This window comes from Procambarus clarkii, chromosome 32 (genome assembly GCF_040958095.1).
Source record: "Procambarus clarkii isolate CNS0578487 chromosome 32, FALCON_Pclarkii_2.0, whole genome shotgun sequence".
Taxonomy (NCBI): Eukaryota; Metazoa; Arthropoda; class Malacostraca; order Decapoda; family Cambaridae; genus Procambarus; species Procambarus clarkii.
In genome coordinates, this window is record NC_091181.1 from 36,550,239 (window position 1) to 36,567,824 (window position 17,586).

The following is a 17,586-nucleotide window of genomic DNA, read 5'->3' on the forward strand; positions in this document are numbered from 1 at the left end:
GTCTACAAAACCTATAAAACTTCAAAAGAAAAAATGCCAGACCCATAGATTTTCTTCTCGACATATGAGAGATAGCAAAGTCCTCCAAACCGAACAATTTTAGCATTTCATTCTCACGGGACCAAAATTTGGACACAACAGCCACCACATTACACGAGCAGCACAAAACGTTCAGCAGACTGTGCGACACAGTAGTTGCCAGGGTCAGGTTGGGTTACCGTTACCTGTGGCAGGTGGCTTCTGATAACGGATCTCCCAAACCTGACCACTCCAGGTGCAACTCTGTCATCAGGAAATGAGTCATTATTTCACATACTGTATGACATTATTGAATATCCAGTCATTATACTGGATATTCAATAATGTTAAACGCTTCAGGCCTGCCGGTATGAACTACCTGGAGCTTTGAAATTACTTTATTAACTCTTGTGTTCTTGAGGATATCCTCATAATGCACCAAAGTTTCCCAGAGCAGGCTACTGATTGCATGTCCTTGTATGACTAAGCATCCTGCGTGATGGGGATTTAAGTATCACTTAGTATCTCTTGTATCCTGTTTCCCTTAGGTTGTACAATCCTAAAAATATATATCCATAACACTTCAAAGTGAAGGTAAGGTAAGGTTAGGGTTATGTAGGGTAGGGTAGGGTAGGGTAGGGTAGGGTAGGGTAGGATAGACTAGGGTAGGGTCGATTAGGTTTCTTAAAAGAATAACGGTAACGTAGGTTTTTGAACCAACTCCATCCATCTTCCCTGTAGACCCGCGATTATGCTGTGCTTCAGTAAACTTACTCTTTACAGGGATTTTCTCTCCCACTGGTCAACAACTCTTGCGGTTTACTCTCCACACTCACTGCTAGTGATGGTGTAGTTTACCAAAGTAAACTACATTTTAATAACCAAGTACATCATTAATATATGCTTGAGACACCCCCTGAAGAAATGCAATTTTCTCTTAAAGCTGAGAAAATCTGCGTATTTATTCTGCGAAAATCTGTGTATTTAAGATGCAACACGTTCTCCTGAATAGTAAAACACATTTCGACGTATAATTCCCCTAAGGCCAAAAACTGACGTACTAAAAATGGTAATGGCTCGCGAAATTGACGTTATGTCCCGTTTTCTGTTTGTGGGTCCTCGTGTAGGTTGGCTCGGGCATTATAATACATCAGTTAAGTGACGTTGGTAACACTCGGGAGAATGGGGTGTAGGATGAGAGGCAACGTTAAGAATGAAGATGCACTTATCTAGCTGCGTCAGAGGTGGGTTGAACTTCAGCTCTTGGGTCTCACTTTTTGCCATTCAGTCGACTGATGATAACGTTTCTGACCCATTTGGATTCTGTCACATGTACACTTGAAGCCCTCTTTCAATTCACAGAGAAATCACGTTATCGTGATATATCAATGAGAAAATCCACAGGAGCCGTGATGAGGGTTCGAACCTATGCGCTGGGTGTTCCCAGACGCACGCGCTAGACGACTACGCCACGACATGGTCAAAATAATTGATATAAAGAATTCTCATTGATATATCACGATAATGTGATTTTATCTGTGAAATAATAATAATAATAATAATAATAATAATAATAATAATAATAATATTATTATTATTATTATTATTATTATTATTATTATTATAATTATATAACTCCAATCGCGGTTAAATAACCAAGTCTTCATTAATAATAGTACTCCATTTTGTCGCTCGGACGAAATATCTGTGCTGTTCTGTTCTGTTATGTTCTGATTTTCTCCCAGTTCATATATATTATTTCATTTTATATACAATTTTTTCGTTCTCTCGCAATGTAAAACACTTTGTCTCTCAAATTTAGAGACAAAGTGTTCCCCCGACTACTCAAATACTCAGAGGGAATACACAGGGTAGGCAAGGACAGATTACCATGGGGTGGTACGCGAGGATGCCACATCTACTTTAAACAAATGTTGGTGTTACAGAAATGAGTAAAAAGAATGTAGACTTCATCTACAGCTTCAGATCAATATATGATAAGTGTCCAAATGACAGATAGAATCGACCCAAGAGCTTAAGCTTAACCCTTTTGAAGACAGGTAGCTGAGTATCGCTATGTAACTACACACGCTCTCTCATATTCATATATGCATTCACACACAGATACTCACGGCCGAGTGAACAGTGCTCGGGAGTAGTAGTCCAAAGGGGCCCGGGTTTCATTCCCGGCTGAGGCAGATGCAAATGAGCAGAGTTTCCCTTACCTGATGATTCTGTTCAACTACCAGTAAATATGTATCTGGGAGTTAAATAGCTGCTATGGGCTGCATCCTAGGTGTGTGTGTGTGTGTGTGTGTGTGTGTGTGTGTGTGTGTGTGTTTGAGAGAGAGAGAGAGAGAGAGAGAGAGAGAGAGAGAGAGAGAGAGAGAGAGAGAGAGAGAGAGATAAATATATGTAGTAGATATGAGAAAATTACGTCGGGAGTCAGAACACTATACAGCCAATTGTTAGAAAGGCGGGGTCCAAAAGCTCTATACTGCTATACTGCAGGCAAAACAAAGTAAATACACACATTCACACGGATATTCACACTTACACGTGCATAGATTCATAGGCACACTTAAATACACACACACACATTCGCACACAGACACACTCAAATACATTCACCCATTCCAAAACCTCGTACGGAAATAGAAATTAAAAAAAAAGAGCAAATACGAACTGAGAGAACCCATAATTCTACGGACAGTCGCTGGAGAGACTCGACTTGCAGGCTCCTGAGGCTCCTGAGGCTCCTGAGGCTCCTGAGAACCTATGTGGCCATGTCGAGGAGATGAAGGGAGGGGGGGGGGGAGGGGTGGGTGGTGGGGGTCATGAATACGCTAAGCCAGGTCAAGCAGGTTTACTGCGCTATTTTTAGATGAAATTCTCCAGAATTGTGAGCGGGAGAGGATATAGCGGGAAGGAGAAGAGAGACGAAGTGGTGGAGAGAGATGGAGAGCTTAAGAGGAGGAGGATGGACAGAAGGATGATGAACAGAAGGAGGATGTGAAGTATACTTATTTACTTTTTATTGAATGGTTGCTTGCTACCCATCGGCTCTCAAAATCATATTTAAAGTTCATAATGGTACTCTAATCTTACCATAAACAAAAGTAGAGATGCTGACTGCTACGAGGTTCATTGATCAAAAATTACATAAATATTTCCTTTGAGCATATACTGGCTCGAGAACTGTGGCTATAAAAGCTTACATGAAGCACAAGTTAGCTTGTACCTTGAGTATTCACCATCTCTTCTTTGACCTCGATCCTTTCACGATCTCTGTACAAAGGTGAGGACGGCAAAAAGGTCCCTCAGGTTCACCCTCGACCTGTCTGACTTTAGATATCATCTGACGCGTCAGTAGTATACAGCACTGGAGAGATGTCGAATCTTTTCTGCCATACATAAGGCGAATACTCTCAAGATCCTGACTCAACTTCTAGTTCAACCCGAAGACATATTACAACATCACTCTGGCTGTGTCAACCTCGCGAACATATTTTTCGTCGCCTTCCCTGTATTGAAAACATATTCTCTCAACAAGTAAATCATCAAATACATAACATGAACTGCTCGTATGATAGTTGCTGCCCATAGATGGCACCACTAGCCGTCTACCTCATCTAAGCCTGGCTACGTCCTACCTTCTTGCTGAGCGTTGCGGTGGGCAAGGTAGGGGTGGGGGCGGACCTGCGCTTCGTCTGTCGACCTCTGCGCCGAAGGAGACACCATGGGTTCATCGTCGCCCAGGTCAGGGCCATGGGTGGCCCCCTAGCGCCTCATGGTCCACCCGTCGTATATACCACCTGGTCACTGAATTCCTTGGATCGAAGCGCCGTATTGTATTGTTCTGAATGGCACTGCTTATGCACTGTATTGCTCTTGCACTGTACTATTGTAGTTTTCCCTTCCTCTCTTAGAAATAAAAACAATATTTATGCTTCGACCTGTCGCTTGTAATCCCTTTCATATTACACTCACATTTAGGGCTACCGGGACTCCTAACCTAGTGGGCTACTGGGACACCAATGTCCAGGGCTACCGGGACCCCCAACATCCAGAGCTACCGGGACCCCAACATCCAGAGCTACCGGGACCCCCAACATCCAGAGCTACCGGGACCCCAACATCCAGAGCTACCGGGACCCCCAACATCCAGAGCTACCGAGACCCCAACATCCAGAGCTACCGGGACCCAACAACATCCAGAGCTACCGGAACTCCAACCTCTAAGGCTACCGGGACCTCCAGGGCTACCGAGTACCCAAACATGTAGGACTACAGGGACAATGGCTACCGGGACGCCAACATACAGGGCTTCCGGGACCTCCAACCTCCAGGACTACCGGGACCCCGACACGGCCATCAACAATGCATATCTTCTGTATACACCCTCGTCACTACACACCAACCCCGACAACACAACGATCTCTACGGCTCACAACCATCACCACTCACAAACCCAGGCTCCTTAACAAGCACGCCCCCCCACGACCAGCACTACACGCCCCGGGGATGACCGGTGTCCACACCATGGTCGCTCGGAGCCCTGGAGAGCGGCCTTCTGTTGGTGACTGCAGGGACAAGCTTTGCAATATCAGCGATGCTGAGGGGAGGTTATAGGTTATCTTGAGATGATTTCGGGGCTTTTTAGTGTCCCCGCGGCCCGGTCCTCGACCAGGCCTCCACCCCCAGGAAGCAGCCCGTGACAGCTGACTAACACCCAGGTACCTATTTTACTGCTAGGTAACAGGGGCATAGGGTGAAAGAAACTCTGCCCATTGTTTCTCGCCGGCGCCTGGGATCGAACCCAGGACCACAGGATCACAAGTCCAGCGTGCTGTCCGCTCGGCCGACCGGCTCCCTCTGACCGGGAGGATTCCACATGATATACATCCAGGTGTAGTTTCTGGATTCACTATAAACACGATCTCCACACATTTCTTGCTGACTGTCCCTGGGAGACTACCTGTATAGTTGCCTGCTAAGGTCACCCTGAGGATCTAGTCCTTTGGGTGTCCTCCTCCCAGCCAGCAACACTTAACTACCGTAAGGTACGGTAGTTATGAGGATCGAGGCTAGTTACAGCCTACATCTTCCTAGAACACCACTCACACGTCCCATTTGGTCAAATACCATTTAACTCGATTCCAGAAACTGGATCTGTTTCCAGATCCAGTTTCCAAGACTATTCACTTTTTAAGACATTTCCTGGTTTAAGAACAAATAAAGATTATTTTCAGGACACAGGGAGTGGATGTCGAGAGGCTGCTACATCACTGACGTGATGTTAGTCAGCAGATGTAAGGGTCTTCTTCTGACTAACGATCTAACCACGCTGGAGCAGTAGTGATAAACCAAACTATTGTGAACACCATTCTGTACCGCGACAGCGCCACTATGCCATCCGACGCACTGAGGACCTCATCGGATCTAAAGTCATACTAATATCCCAAAAAGTTACCAACCTCAAAATATCTCTGACAGCGGATTGGTCAAGTTGAGTGATGTAGCTGTTGTGTGATTGGTGGATTGACAGAGCATGCGCAGTGTCCCCCCCCCCTTCCTCGACCTCCCAAGCTTGGCAATATTGGAGGTCGGGAGAGGAATGTGTACAATAGCCAAAACACAAGATATTTATATTTTTGCTTTAAGGTGAAGGAGGAAGAGGAAGAGAGAGGAGGGAGAGGGGGTGAGAGGGAGAACAGGAGAGGTATTGGGGGGAGGGGTTAGAGGGGGGGGGGAGAAAGAAAGATCAGGGGTGAGAGGGAAGCCGCAGGAAGGTCAGGGAATGAAGGGAGAGTGAGAGAGGTCTGGGTGTGAGAGAAAGGTCCAGTGATGGGGGGGGAAGGAAAGAAAGGTCCAGGGGGGTGACGGGTGGAGGGAAAGAAAGGTCCGGAGGGGACAGGTGGGGGAAAGAAAAGTCCAGGAGGTGACAGTGGGGGAAAGAAAGGTCCAGGAGGTGACGGGTGGGGAAAAAGAAAGGTCCAGGAGGTGACGGGTGGGGGAAAGAAAGGTCCAGGGGGGGGGGGGGGTGAGAGGGGGGGGGGTCAGCCCCCGTAGCCAATATTTACTCCCCGAGGCTCAGTTTATTTTACCTGAGTCAAAGTTTACATTCTCTCGTCTTACAACGCTAATTTTGTTGACGATGTAAAAACACGTCATTGTGCATGAGGAATAAATGGTATCATATACACACATATATGACCCTCTGTACCACATAGGTGGGGGGGGGGGGTCTAAACACACATATATGACCCTCTGTACCACATAGGTGGGGGGTCTAAACACACATATAAGACCCTCTGTACCACTTAGGTGGGGGTCTAAACACACATGACCCTCTATATTATATATGATGGATGTGTGTACGTAAAGTTTTACAGTGATGATGATGATGATGTGTGTGTGTGTATGTGTGTGTGTGTGTGTGTGTATGTTTGTGTATGTGTGTGTGTGTAGGGGGGGGAAGGGAGTAGGTGTTGTGGCTATTTGATTGATGTGATTTGGTGGTGTAGGTGGGAGAACCAAGCGCCAGAAGGGAGTGTTACCACTGTTGGCAGCGTGTATTGACAACAAGTTTGCAGAATGTGTTAACTGCGGTATACCTGGAGTCGAGTTCTGGGAGTTCTTCTATTTCCCCAAGCCCGGCCCGGGGGCCACGCTTGTCTTGTGAGAACTTGCTTCAATAGACTTCTTCTTTGAGCAGCCCGCAGGCTCACATTTAAACTACAACCCGGCTGGTCCAGCAGTTCTTACATGAACTTTTCTGATTTCGTCTTGAACATGTCAACTTTTGTACCGGCAATATTTCTTAGGCTTGCTGGAAGGATATTAAATAGCCGTTGACCTCTCATGTTTATGCAATGCTTTCTAATTGTGCTTTTGACACTTCTATTATTCAGTGGGTCTGTTCTACATTTTTTACCATATCTTTCGCTCAATTATGTTGTTATTTTTGTGCTGTTCAAATTTGTCACCTGACCTTCCATTATCTTCCATATATATATATATATATATATATATATATATATATATATATATATATATATATATATGTGTGTGTGTGTGTGTGTGTGTGTGTGTGTGTGTGTGTGTGTGTGTGTGTGTGTGTGTGTGTGTGTGTGTGTGTGTGTGTGTGTGTGTGTGTTATGTGATACATCTCTCCTCTCCTCTCTAGAGAATACATTTTGAGAGCTCTGAGGCATTCCAAATGGTGTTCTAAGCACCATTCAACCACGCGCCAGGCATGGGAACCAGGATTGTGGTTAATGAAGAGCTAGGACCGAAGACCTCCCCCCCACCCCATTCAGCATAAGACTGACTGGAGCCCCCTCACCACACATGCTTACAAATCAGTCTTGAAACTCTAAAATGCTATCTGCGTTCTTAGGCAGCGTTGTAGAGGATAGTGACTCTACAACTCTACAAGGATGGTGCCTTAAACTCAAAAAACTCCTTGGTTTATGAGCTGTTTACATACGTTTATCTTCAATATACATACCTACTTCTTCATTTGACCTATTTACTCAATATTATCTGTAATCTATGTAATCAATATAATCTGTAATCAATATTATCTATGTTTTGTAATCCAGATTTCATTGTCCATGTAAGCTTTCGAATGAGTTTCTGTAAATGCTCCAAATATTGAATTCGACTTCATTAGGCCATTTTTGATCATAACTTTATTTCTCGATTTTGACTTTAGGCCTTGTATGTTGTCATATATAAAAGACTCCACAATGCGTGCCGCTTATTTTTGCATTAACAATTAACAAAATCTCTGTATTAACAATCAACCAGATTGTTAGATATGCCTGTTCATATCTCTCACGTGTTCTATTCTGTATCTCTTTGCCTCGAGAAAACTTTCAGTATCGGATGCTGACAGCATGTTGCTAGGGTATGTTGCCAGCATGTTGCTAGGGTATGTTGCCAGCATGTTACTAGGGTATGTTGACAGCATGACGCCAGGGTAGGCTGAAAGCATGTTGCTAGGATATGCTAACAGCATGTTGCCAGGGATATACTGACAGCATGTTGCCAGGGTATGCTGACAGAATGTTGTCAGTATATGTTGACAGCATGTTACCAGGGTATGCTGATAGCATGTTGTCAGGGTATGTTAACAGAATGTTGTCAGTATATGTTGACAGCATATTGTCAGGGTACGTTGACAGCAAGTTGCCAGGGTACGTTGACAGCATGCACACGAATACGATAAAAGATGACAACGGTGTCAGAATGGGGGAGTGGGGTGTTGTCAGCGGGTGTTGGCACCGGGCCACTCCCGAAACCTAACTCTCCCTCATGCCACCAGGGGGCCATGGCACTCAACTTTACACTCGCTGGAGTCCGTTTTGTACTCATCGAGGAATCAGACTTTCCCTCATCTGCTAATGTGCTAATTAATGCGTGAGGACTTTCACGCACGACTCACTATCTTCATAAATGAGTACCCAGCCTCTCTTAAATGAGTAATCACAGAAATGATTATCCTTATAAATGAATACACTCGTAAATGAGTGAATACAATCATAAATGAGTGAATACAATCATAAGTGAGTGAATACACTCATAAATGAGTGAATACACTCATAAATACACTCATAAATGAGTGAATACACTCATAAATACACTCATAAATGAGTGAATACTCTCATAAAAGTTTCTATATCAGTATGTGGGAGTCGGCACCAATACCAGCAAAATATATCCATGTCAATAAGGCCACCCCCTCATTTTACGAGCTACTCATCTCTCATGCAATCCACTGATGTCTAATCTTCTATTGTCAAGATTAGACTACAATGAGAATAGAAGATTAGACATCAGTGAGGCGCTGCATATCAAGAAATCTAGACCAGCAATCAATAACAAGCTAATGCTCAATTACACTCCACTCACTTCAAGACCCCGGGCCAATGCAGATGCAGGACCGAATGACCCTGCAACAGGAACGGAAGCAGTCAGAAGAACATAAGTTGCCAACATGTCAACACTCGATGTTGATACATTTAATACCTTATCAATATCCCCTGTGTAATGTCATTGATCCATACGTTACCTTTCATCCATATGTTATCTAACCACTTCACCATAAGAGGATATAATCATAATTATATCCACGGTAGGATATAGCTTATAGCTAAGCACTGTAGAATTTGTCTTTGAGAATGTGAGGAGTGACCTTACGAAACGCGTCACTAGGCGTCAGACTCAATAAAAATTAAAAATGAACTTTGGAGAGGTAATTTTTTGACTTCCTGCTTTATTGAAGAAAACCATAAGAAATATCGAAAAGATTCGTGCCAGAATTATAAATCTATGAGTTATTGTGCTTTACTCCGAGGCTAAGGGTCCCCCCTTCTTCCAGCCAGAGGTGGTACTCTCTTCTATATATATATATATATATATATATATATATATATATATATATATATATATATATATATATATTTATATATATATTTTTTTTTTAAATTTGTGAGGGTACCACCTCTGGTGCCAATGTGGGGACCCATAGCCTCGGAGAAGAATATAAAAAGTATTCAGAGGAGACCTTGTGGTTTCTCACTGAACACTAATATTATCTTCTCCACTACCACCCCCATATATATATATATATATATATATATATATATATATATATATATATATATATATATATATATATATATATATATATATATATATATATGCGGAAAATCCACAGAGAAATATGAAATGAGGTGAACGTTTCGGCTTTGTTAAAGCCTTTGTCAACACCAGACTGACTGACTCAGTCAGTCTGGTGTTGACAAAGGCTTTAACAAAGCCGAAACGTTCACCTCATTTCATATTTCTCTGTGGATTTTCCGCATAGAATGATCAGTGTTTTGTGATCGTCAATTGCATATATATATATATATATATGCGAACAAGCCTGAATGGTCCCCAGGACTATATGCGAATGAAAACTCACACCCCAGAAGTGACTCGAACCCATACTCCCAGAAGCGACGCAACTGGTAACTACAGGGCGCCTTAATCCGCTTGACCATCACGGCCGTCAAAAGGAAGTGATAGCCGAGGCTATTTGAGCCACTTCCCCGACGGCAACTCGGATGGTAATCTTGGGCATAGCATTTCACCAAATCACCTCATTCTTTGGGGCACACGTGAGGAACACAAATGCGAACAAGCCTGAATGGTCCCCAGGACTATATGCGAATGAAAACTCACACCCCAGAAGTGACTCGAACCCATACTCCCAGAAGCAACGCAACTGGTAACTACAGGGCGCCTTAATCCGCTTGACCATCACGGCCGTCAAAAGGAAGTGATAGCCGAGGCTATTTGAGCCCTGTAGTTACCAGTTGCGTTGCTTCTGGGAGTATGGGTTCGAGTCACTTCTGGGGTGTGAGTTTTCATTCATATATATATATATATATATATATATATATATATATATATATATATATATATATATATATATATATATATATATATATATATATATATATATAAAAGGGAGAATAGCAAAATATAAGCTATTTTGTGACCCAAGATACAGCGGTTAGCAATTTTGCTCCACGATATGGTGGATACTAATTTACATGACTATGACGTGGATCACCTATCTATCCTACTCCTTCTGCTCATCTACTCTATCTCCCGTCCTCATCTACCCTATCTCCTGTCCTCATCTACCCTACCTCCTGACCTCATGTACTCTACCTCCCCTCCTCATCTACCCAACCTCCTGTATACCCAATGACGCCACACGCCACTTCGACTCTGCAGCTGTCAACGTATTTTCTCTCTGGCTGAGTCACCTGCGTCCACCTGTCGTCGCGGCGCTGATAGGTCTTGTGGGGCAGGAAAGGGTGGATAAGTAAGGGAACGAGAGAGATAGAGAGAGAGAGAGAGAGATAGATAGAGAGAGAGAGAGAGAGAGAGAGAGAGAGAGAGAGAGAGAGAGAGAGAGAGAGAGAGAGAGAGAGAGAGAGAGAGAGTGGTGCCCCTTGGCTTCTGTTTATCTTCTTTAGTTCTCTTCCTTTCCTACCGATTATCCTCTCTTCTGTTCTCTTCAATTCTGTCTTCTATACCTCTCTTTCCCTCTTCAACCAAGTTCACCTCATTTTCTGCAACGTTTTTGAATAATTTTAATTCTCCACCTCGTACTTTCTTCCTTTTTACTCTGTACCTCACCTCATTCTGCAGTCATTTACTCCGCTCATTTGTATTTACTCTCTTCATTCTTCGTGCCTATTTCAGCCTCACCTCCCCTCCTGCAGACCGGCTCGTCGTCAGAACGTATACACAAAGTCTCGCCTCTTGGACGCCTCTTTACTGAGAAAGTTCACACTGTATAAAACTTTTCTCACTTTAACTCTCTATTCTCTCTCTCTCTCTCTCTCTCTCTCTCTCTCTCTCTCTCTCTCTCTCTCCCTATCGCCACATACGTGACGTCACAAGACAGGAATAGCGTAGAATAAGAATACGTCTTGGGACCCGGCTTCTACCTAAGTGTAGTGGCTATATTTACCAACAACGAAAAAAAGTGTCTGGTAAGAGAATCACAATTCAGGCCACAACATCCATTATGTCATATATATATATATATATATATATATATATATATATATATATATATATATATATATATATATATATATATATATATATATATATATATATATGTGTCGTACCTAGTAGCCAGAATGCACTTCTCGGCCTACTATGCAAGGCCCGATTTGCCTAATAAGCCAAGTTTTCCTGAATTAATATATTTTTTATATTTTTTTCCTTATGAAATGATAAAGCTACCCATTTCATTATGTATGAGGTCAATTTTTTGTATTGGAGTTAAAATTAACGTAGATATATGACCGAACCTAACCAACCCTACCTAATCTACCCTAACCTATCTTTATAGGTTAGGTTAGGTTAGGTAGCCGAAAAAGTTAGGTTAGGTTAGGTTAGATAGGTTAGGTAGTCAAAAAACAATTAATTCATGAAAACTTGGCTTATTAGGCAAATCTGGCCTTGCATAATAGGCTGAGAAGTGCGTTCTGGCTACTAGGTACGACATATATATATATATATATATATATATATATATATATATATATATATATATATATATATATATATATATATATATATATATATATATATATATCCTTCTCTTCTCCGAGGCACCATCTTCTCTTCCTCTCAGCTATAGTTAGCTTGGCTACTCAAATATAAACTCACACCAAAAATAGTAACTTAACTTTCCCCAGCCTCACCTGACACAGGTCCGTCTAATTGTCTGTTGTATGTTCTCTCTCTCTCTCTCTCTCTCTCTCTCTCTCTCTCTCTTTCTCTCTCTCTCTCTCTCTCTCTCTCTCTCTCTCTTTCTCTCTCTCTCTCTCTCTCTCTCTCTCTCTCTCTCTCTCTCTCTCTCTCTCTTCTCTCTCTCTCTCTCTCTCTCTCTCTTTCTCTCTCTCTCTCTCTCTCTCTCTCTCTCTCTCTCTCTCTCTCTCTCTCTCTCTCTCTTTCTCTCTCTCTCTCTCTCTCTCTCTCTCTCTCTCTCTCTCTCTCTCTCTCTCTCTCTCTCTCTCTCTTTCTCTCTCTCTCTCTCTCTCTCTCTCTCTCTCTCTCTCTTTCTCTCTCTCTCTCTCTCTCTCTCTCTCTCTCTCTCTCTCTCTCTCTTTCTCTCTCTCTCTCTCTCTCTCTCTCTCTCTCTCTCTCTCTCTTTCTCTCTCTCTCTCTCTCTCTCTCTCTCTCTCTCTCTCTCTCTCTCTCTCTCTCTCTCTTTCTCTCTCTCTCTCTCTCTCTCTCTCTCTCTCTCTCTCTCTCTCTCTCTCTTCTCTGATCCACATAACCTTCAGCCTGATCTTCAGAGTTAAAAATGACTCACACAAACTCAGTTCACAATCCTTATTTAATGGGCCATAAATAATCATACAGGGAAGCTAAATATAAGCTAACCAGCAGAATCAGACGAAGCACTCGCTCGAAACATAGTAAAAATTGAGCGCTGAGATGAAGCACCCGCATGAATCATAGTAAGCCCTTGAGCACTAAGATGAAGCACCCGCTTGAACAATAACGAACCCTTGAGCACTAAGATGAAGCACCCGCTTGAACAATAACAAACCCTTGAGCACTAAGATGAAGCACCCGCTTGAACAATAACAAACTCTTGAGCACTAAGATGAAGCACCTGTTTGAACAAAAGCAAACCCTTGAGCGCTGAGATGAATTCCTCTCTCGAACCATAACAATCACCGACAGCTTAATTGACAGGATATTAGCGACTGTCACGTTAATAATCTAATAAGGTGACAGAAAACGTGGGCTAAACTACAGTCTTATTATTCGACATTGTTGTTAGGTCAAATAATGATAAATACCATACCAGAAGACCAGTATAGAACCCGAAAAACACATGTCATGGTTTGAAAAAGGACCCGAGAAGGGTTGGAAGCGCTAAGGCTTTACTTCCCATTTTCAAATGTGGTAATCGGGACTAAACATAAGAATATATAGGATATAAGTTCACTACAACGCGTCCAGCGTAGGATGACACAGTTAATCCCCCTCTTCCTCTACCCTACCTTCTTCCTCTCCATTCATTCCTTCCCTCTTCCACTCTCCCTCCTCATGCTTCATCCCACACTGCCGTTATCATACAAACGTTAACCTTCTAAAGACTTTCTTTGTTCTGGAAATACATCACACTACTCAGAAGGGTTTAATGTTTGTGTGTGTGTATTCACCTAGTTGTATTCACCTAGTTGTACTTGCGGGGGCTGAGCTCTGCTCTTTCGACCCGCTTCTCAACTGTCAACCAATTAACTGTAACAAACTACTAACTAATTTATTTTAACACAACAATGCAGACCCGTCTATTCACAGTGTGTTAAAAAGGAGACTTGAATGACTCCTCTGTTCTTGGTACTTTGGTAATCAAACACAATACAATAAAATTCAATGATCTGCAGGAAACTCTAAAGAAGAATTAATCAACTTCTCACACCAAACACAACCCTACTGTCGCCGCTCACAGGCCCACACACGGGTTGTGGCCATGGCTCCCATAATGAAGAATGATGCTCTGAAATATTTGCACCATTCAAATCCCCCCCCCTGCCATTACAACAGGAACAGCAGCTAAGACCAGTACACATCCTGAGTGATTCTCGTGAATCCGTTGGACTAGGCAGACGTGCTTCTAACAACCGTTACCATCACGGCCACCACCAGCTCCCGCGTGCTCGGGGCCAAGCAACAATGGGCGTTGCATACCGGACAATGCAACATAGTTAACACGACGCCAGGACAACCATCCCCAACAAAGGGGACATTAGAGCGAACGTTCACATCACCCGATATGAGTGAAATTACAATCTCACCGAACAGCGAAGCGAGATCTGCCGAGCTTTCACCGCCGGCAAAACCCAGCCAGGGTGGAGCGGGGCTTGGAACCGGTCCATCATCACAGCAAAGAACCGTCGGCTTCACGAAGGGGAAGGAGAAATGATTGACTGATTAAGTCAACGATAATTCGTGTTTTGTACAGTTAAGAGACATAAGATCATATTTATGATCTTTTGAATATAAGATCATAAATATATAATTATAACTACTGAAGGTAAATATGGGTATTTGTACAAGGTGTATTGACTCACGAGTGGCTCAGAGTGCAGTTTATAACCACCACACTCATGTATTTATCTACCCTCGCCTGGAACAGTCTAGCGGCTGCACGTCCATTGCGTCACCTGGCAACGTGTTCCGGAAATAAACACGCCTATTTGTAAACCAGTATTTACCCAGGTCTTTTCAGTCTGGGAACTTATGCAATTTGTACCAATTATTGCCTCGTAGTGAGGATATATTTAGCACCTTGTTAATATCCGCTCTGTAAGACCCTCTCATTCATTTGAATACTTCAGTCTACATTGCCAATGTTAATTAAGCTATTTTATTCTATCTTTATACGGGGGGTTGTTAATGCCCGAGATTAGCTTTATCCTTCTCTGTACGATTTCTAGAAAATGTTAATCTATTTTATATATATACTACGGAGCCCAAAACGGAACTGTGTAATCTAAATTACATACTTGCTTCAGGGGCTTCCAGCGGGCTCTGCCAGGACTCACAATCATCCCGACCAAAAACAACCTAATTCTATTTAGGTCTGACTGTACATAAACCCACAATACACACCAACTTTAGATGACTGTTTACAACATTTCATTTTACCCCCCGAATTATTTATTATGTCATTCGGATGTATGAGTCAGGTATTTTTTATATTATCGTAGGTGTTAGTTGATTGGTTTTCGTCGCTTCCGCTTATGACCTCATCATGACCCCTCCCCTCCCCCCCTCCTGACCTCATGACCTGACCTACCATGCTGCCTCAACCTCATCCTCAGCCACATCACCACACAAGGGAGGGACATAGAGAGTAAACTGACCTTCTCCAGCTGGTATTCCCGGACCTTGTGTATGGAAGAATTTCTCCTCGCTAGCGTCGTCATGGCGCCGGTGTCACGCGCTGCTCGAGTGCCTGTTGGGGGAGACGCAAGTGTCAATTGTGTGCCACAGATGACGAGGGCTCGCTGGCACCTCTGTTATAACTTACTGATTGGTTGTCAGTTGATTCTAGATGAGTTTTAGTTGACTATTACTGCTGGTGTTACTGTTGCTATCGCTGCTGCTATTCGTTATCTGTTCCTAGCGAACAGCTCCGGATGCAAGTCCATTCATAAATATGAGAGGAGTTAAAGGATGAACTATAAGAGTGAAGCCAAGCAATGCTAAACTGGGAGAGAGAGAGAGAGTGAGAGTGAGAGTGAGAGAGAGAGAGAGAGAGAGAGAGAGAGAGAGAGAGAGAGAGAGAGAGAGAGAGAGAGAGAGAGAGAGGAGGTGGGGGTAGGTGGGTAGAATCAAGTATGTTTTCAAGAACAGAACCCCATACCCGAGCGAGCACCTGAGAGCCCCATGAGCCAGCACGCCAGCGGTCTCCAGGGAACTACAGAGTGAAGTGTGACACACACGAAACAATATTCCTAACAATTTTTCATGCAATAAAAAAAGAAAACCATATATTATTAGAATGTGTTGTGAATTTAACGTTTCAATAGACATCAAGAATTCGATTTTTTTTACCAGTTTGGAGAATTTTATCCAGAGTTTTTAAGTTTAATTTGTCATAAAACTTCATATGTCCGTTAATGTATGAAGGGAAGGAAGGGCGGGGTGGGGAAGGGTTGACGGAGGGTGAAGGGGGGGAGGGTGACGGAGATGGGAGGGAGGGGTAGAGGGGGTGCAGAGAGCATCAGGCCCCCTGACGCCCACACCTCAGCCTCCACCGTCACAGTCTGGATCATCAATACCATTTACGTATTCAAGAGAAGTCACAGGAATATATATATATATATATATATATATATATTAGTATATTTTGGTAGCAGTCTTTCCTGTAGACATATTTTATTAAATATGACCGAAAAAGTAAGATTAATAATTCTAACACGAATTTTCTCAATCTTTCGTACATTATGCTTCACTGTTGGAGGTAAATCAAAAATCACTTCTCCAAAATTCATTTTTATTTCTAGTCTGACGCGACACGGGCGCGTTTCGTAAAACTTATTACATTTTCAAAGACTTCACAAATACACAACTGATTAGAACTTGCGGTTCCCTGATTTTATATCTACATTTGAGTGAGGTGGGAAGGGTGATGTGGCATTACATTTGAGTAAGGTGGGAAGGATGATGTGGCATTAGAGGATATTAATAGGGTATTAAAAGTATCAACACAAGACAGAACACGAAACAATGGATATTGAATAGAAGTGTTTGTAGAAAGCCTATTGGTCCATATTTCTTGATGCTTCTATATTGGAGCGGAGTCTTGAGGTGGGTAGAATATAGTTGTGCAATAATTGGCTGTTGATTGCTGGTGTTGACTTCTTGATGTGTAGTGCCTCGCAAACGTCGAGCCGCCTGCTATCGCTGTATCTATCGATGATTTCTGTGTTGTTTACTAGGATTTCTCTGGCGATGGTTTGGTTATGGGAAGAGATTATATGTTCCTTAATGGAGCCCTGTTGTTTATGCATCGTTAAACGCCTAGAAAGAGATGTTGTTGTCTTGCCTATATACTGGGTTTTTTGGAGCTTACAGTCCCCAAGTGGGCATTTGAAGGCATAGACGACGTTAGTCTCTTTTAAAGCGTTCTGTTTCGTGTCTGGAGAGTTTCTCATGAGTAGGCTGGCCGTTTTTCTGGTTTTATAGTAAATCGTCAGTTGTATCCTCTGATTTTTGTCTGTAGGGATAACGTTTCTATTAACAATATCTTTCAGGACCCTTTCCTCTGTTTTATGAGCTGTGGAAAAGAAGTTCCTGTAAAATAGTCTAATAGGGGGTATAGGTGTTGTGTTAGTTGTCTCTTCGGAGGTTGCATGGCTTTTCACTTTCCTTCTTATGATGTCTTCGATGAAACCATTGGAGAAGCCGTTATTGACTAGAACCTGCCTTACCCTACAGAGTTCTTCGTCGACTTGC

General features: G+C 42.8%; 1 protein-coding gene across 4 annotated transcripts in view; it reads right to left on the reverse strand.

Annotated features, from left to right (window-relative positions):
• The window catches only part of LOC123759442 (serine/threonine-protein kinase meng-po), a 55,533-nt gene that overhangs the window by 19,167 nt on the left and 18,780 nt on the right, over positions 1-17,586 (reverse strand). For 2 of the 4 annotated variants that reach the window (XM_069335237.1, XM_069335235.1), the window contains exon 2: positions 15,489-15,580. In XM_069335237.1, the coding sequence (XP_069191338.1) occupies positions 15,489-15,551 (63 nt within the window). In that variant the 5' untranslated portion in view covers positions 15,552-15,580. Of the gene's footprint in view, positions 1-3,671; positions 3,943-5,402; positions 5,466-15,488; positions 15,581-17,586 lie in introns of those variants that run through there. The other 2 variants (XM_069335233.1, XM_069335234.1) reach the window with 2 other exon arrangements.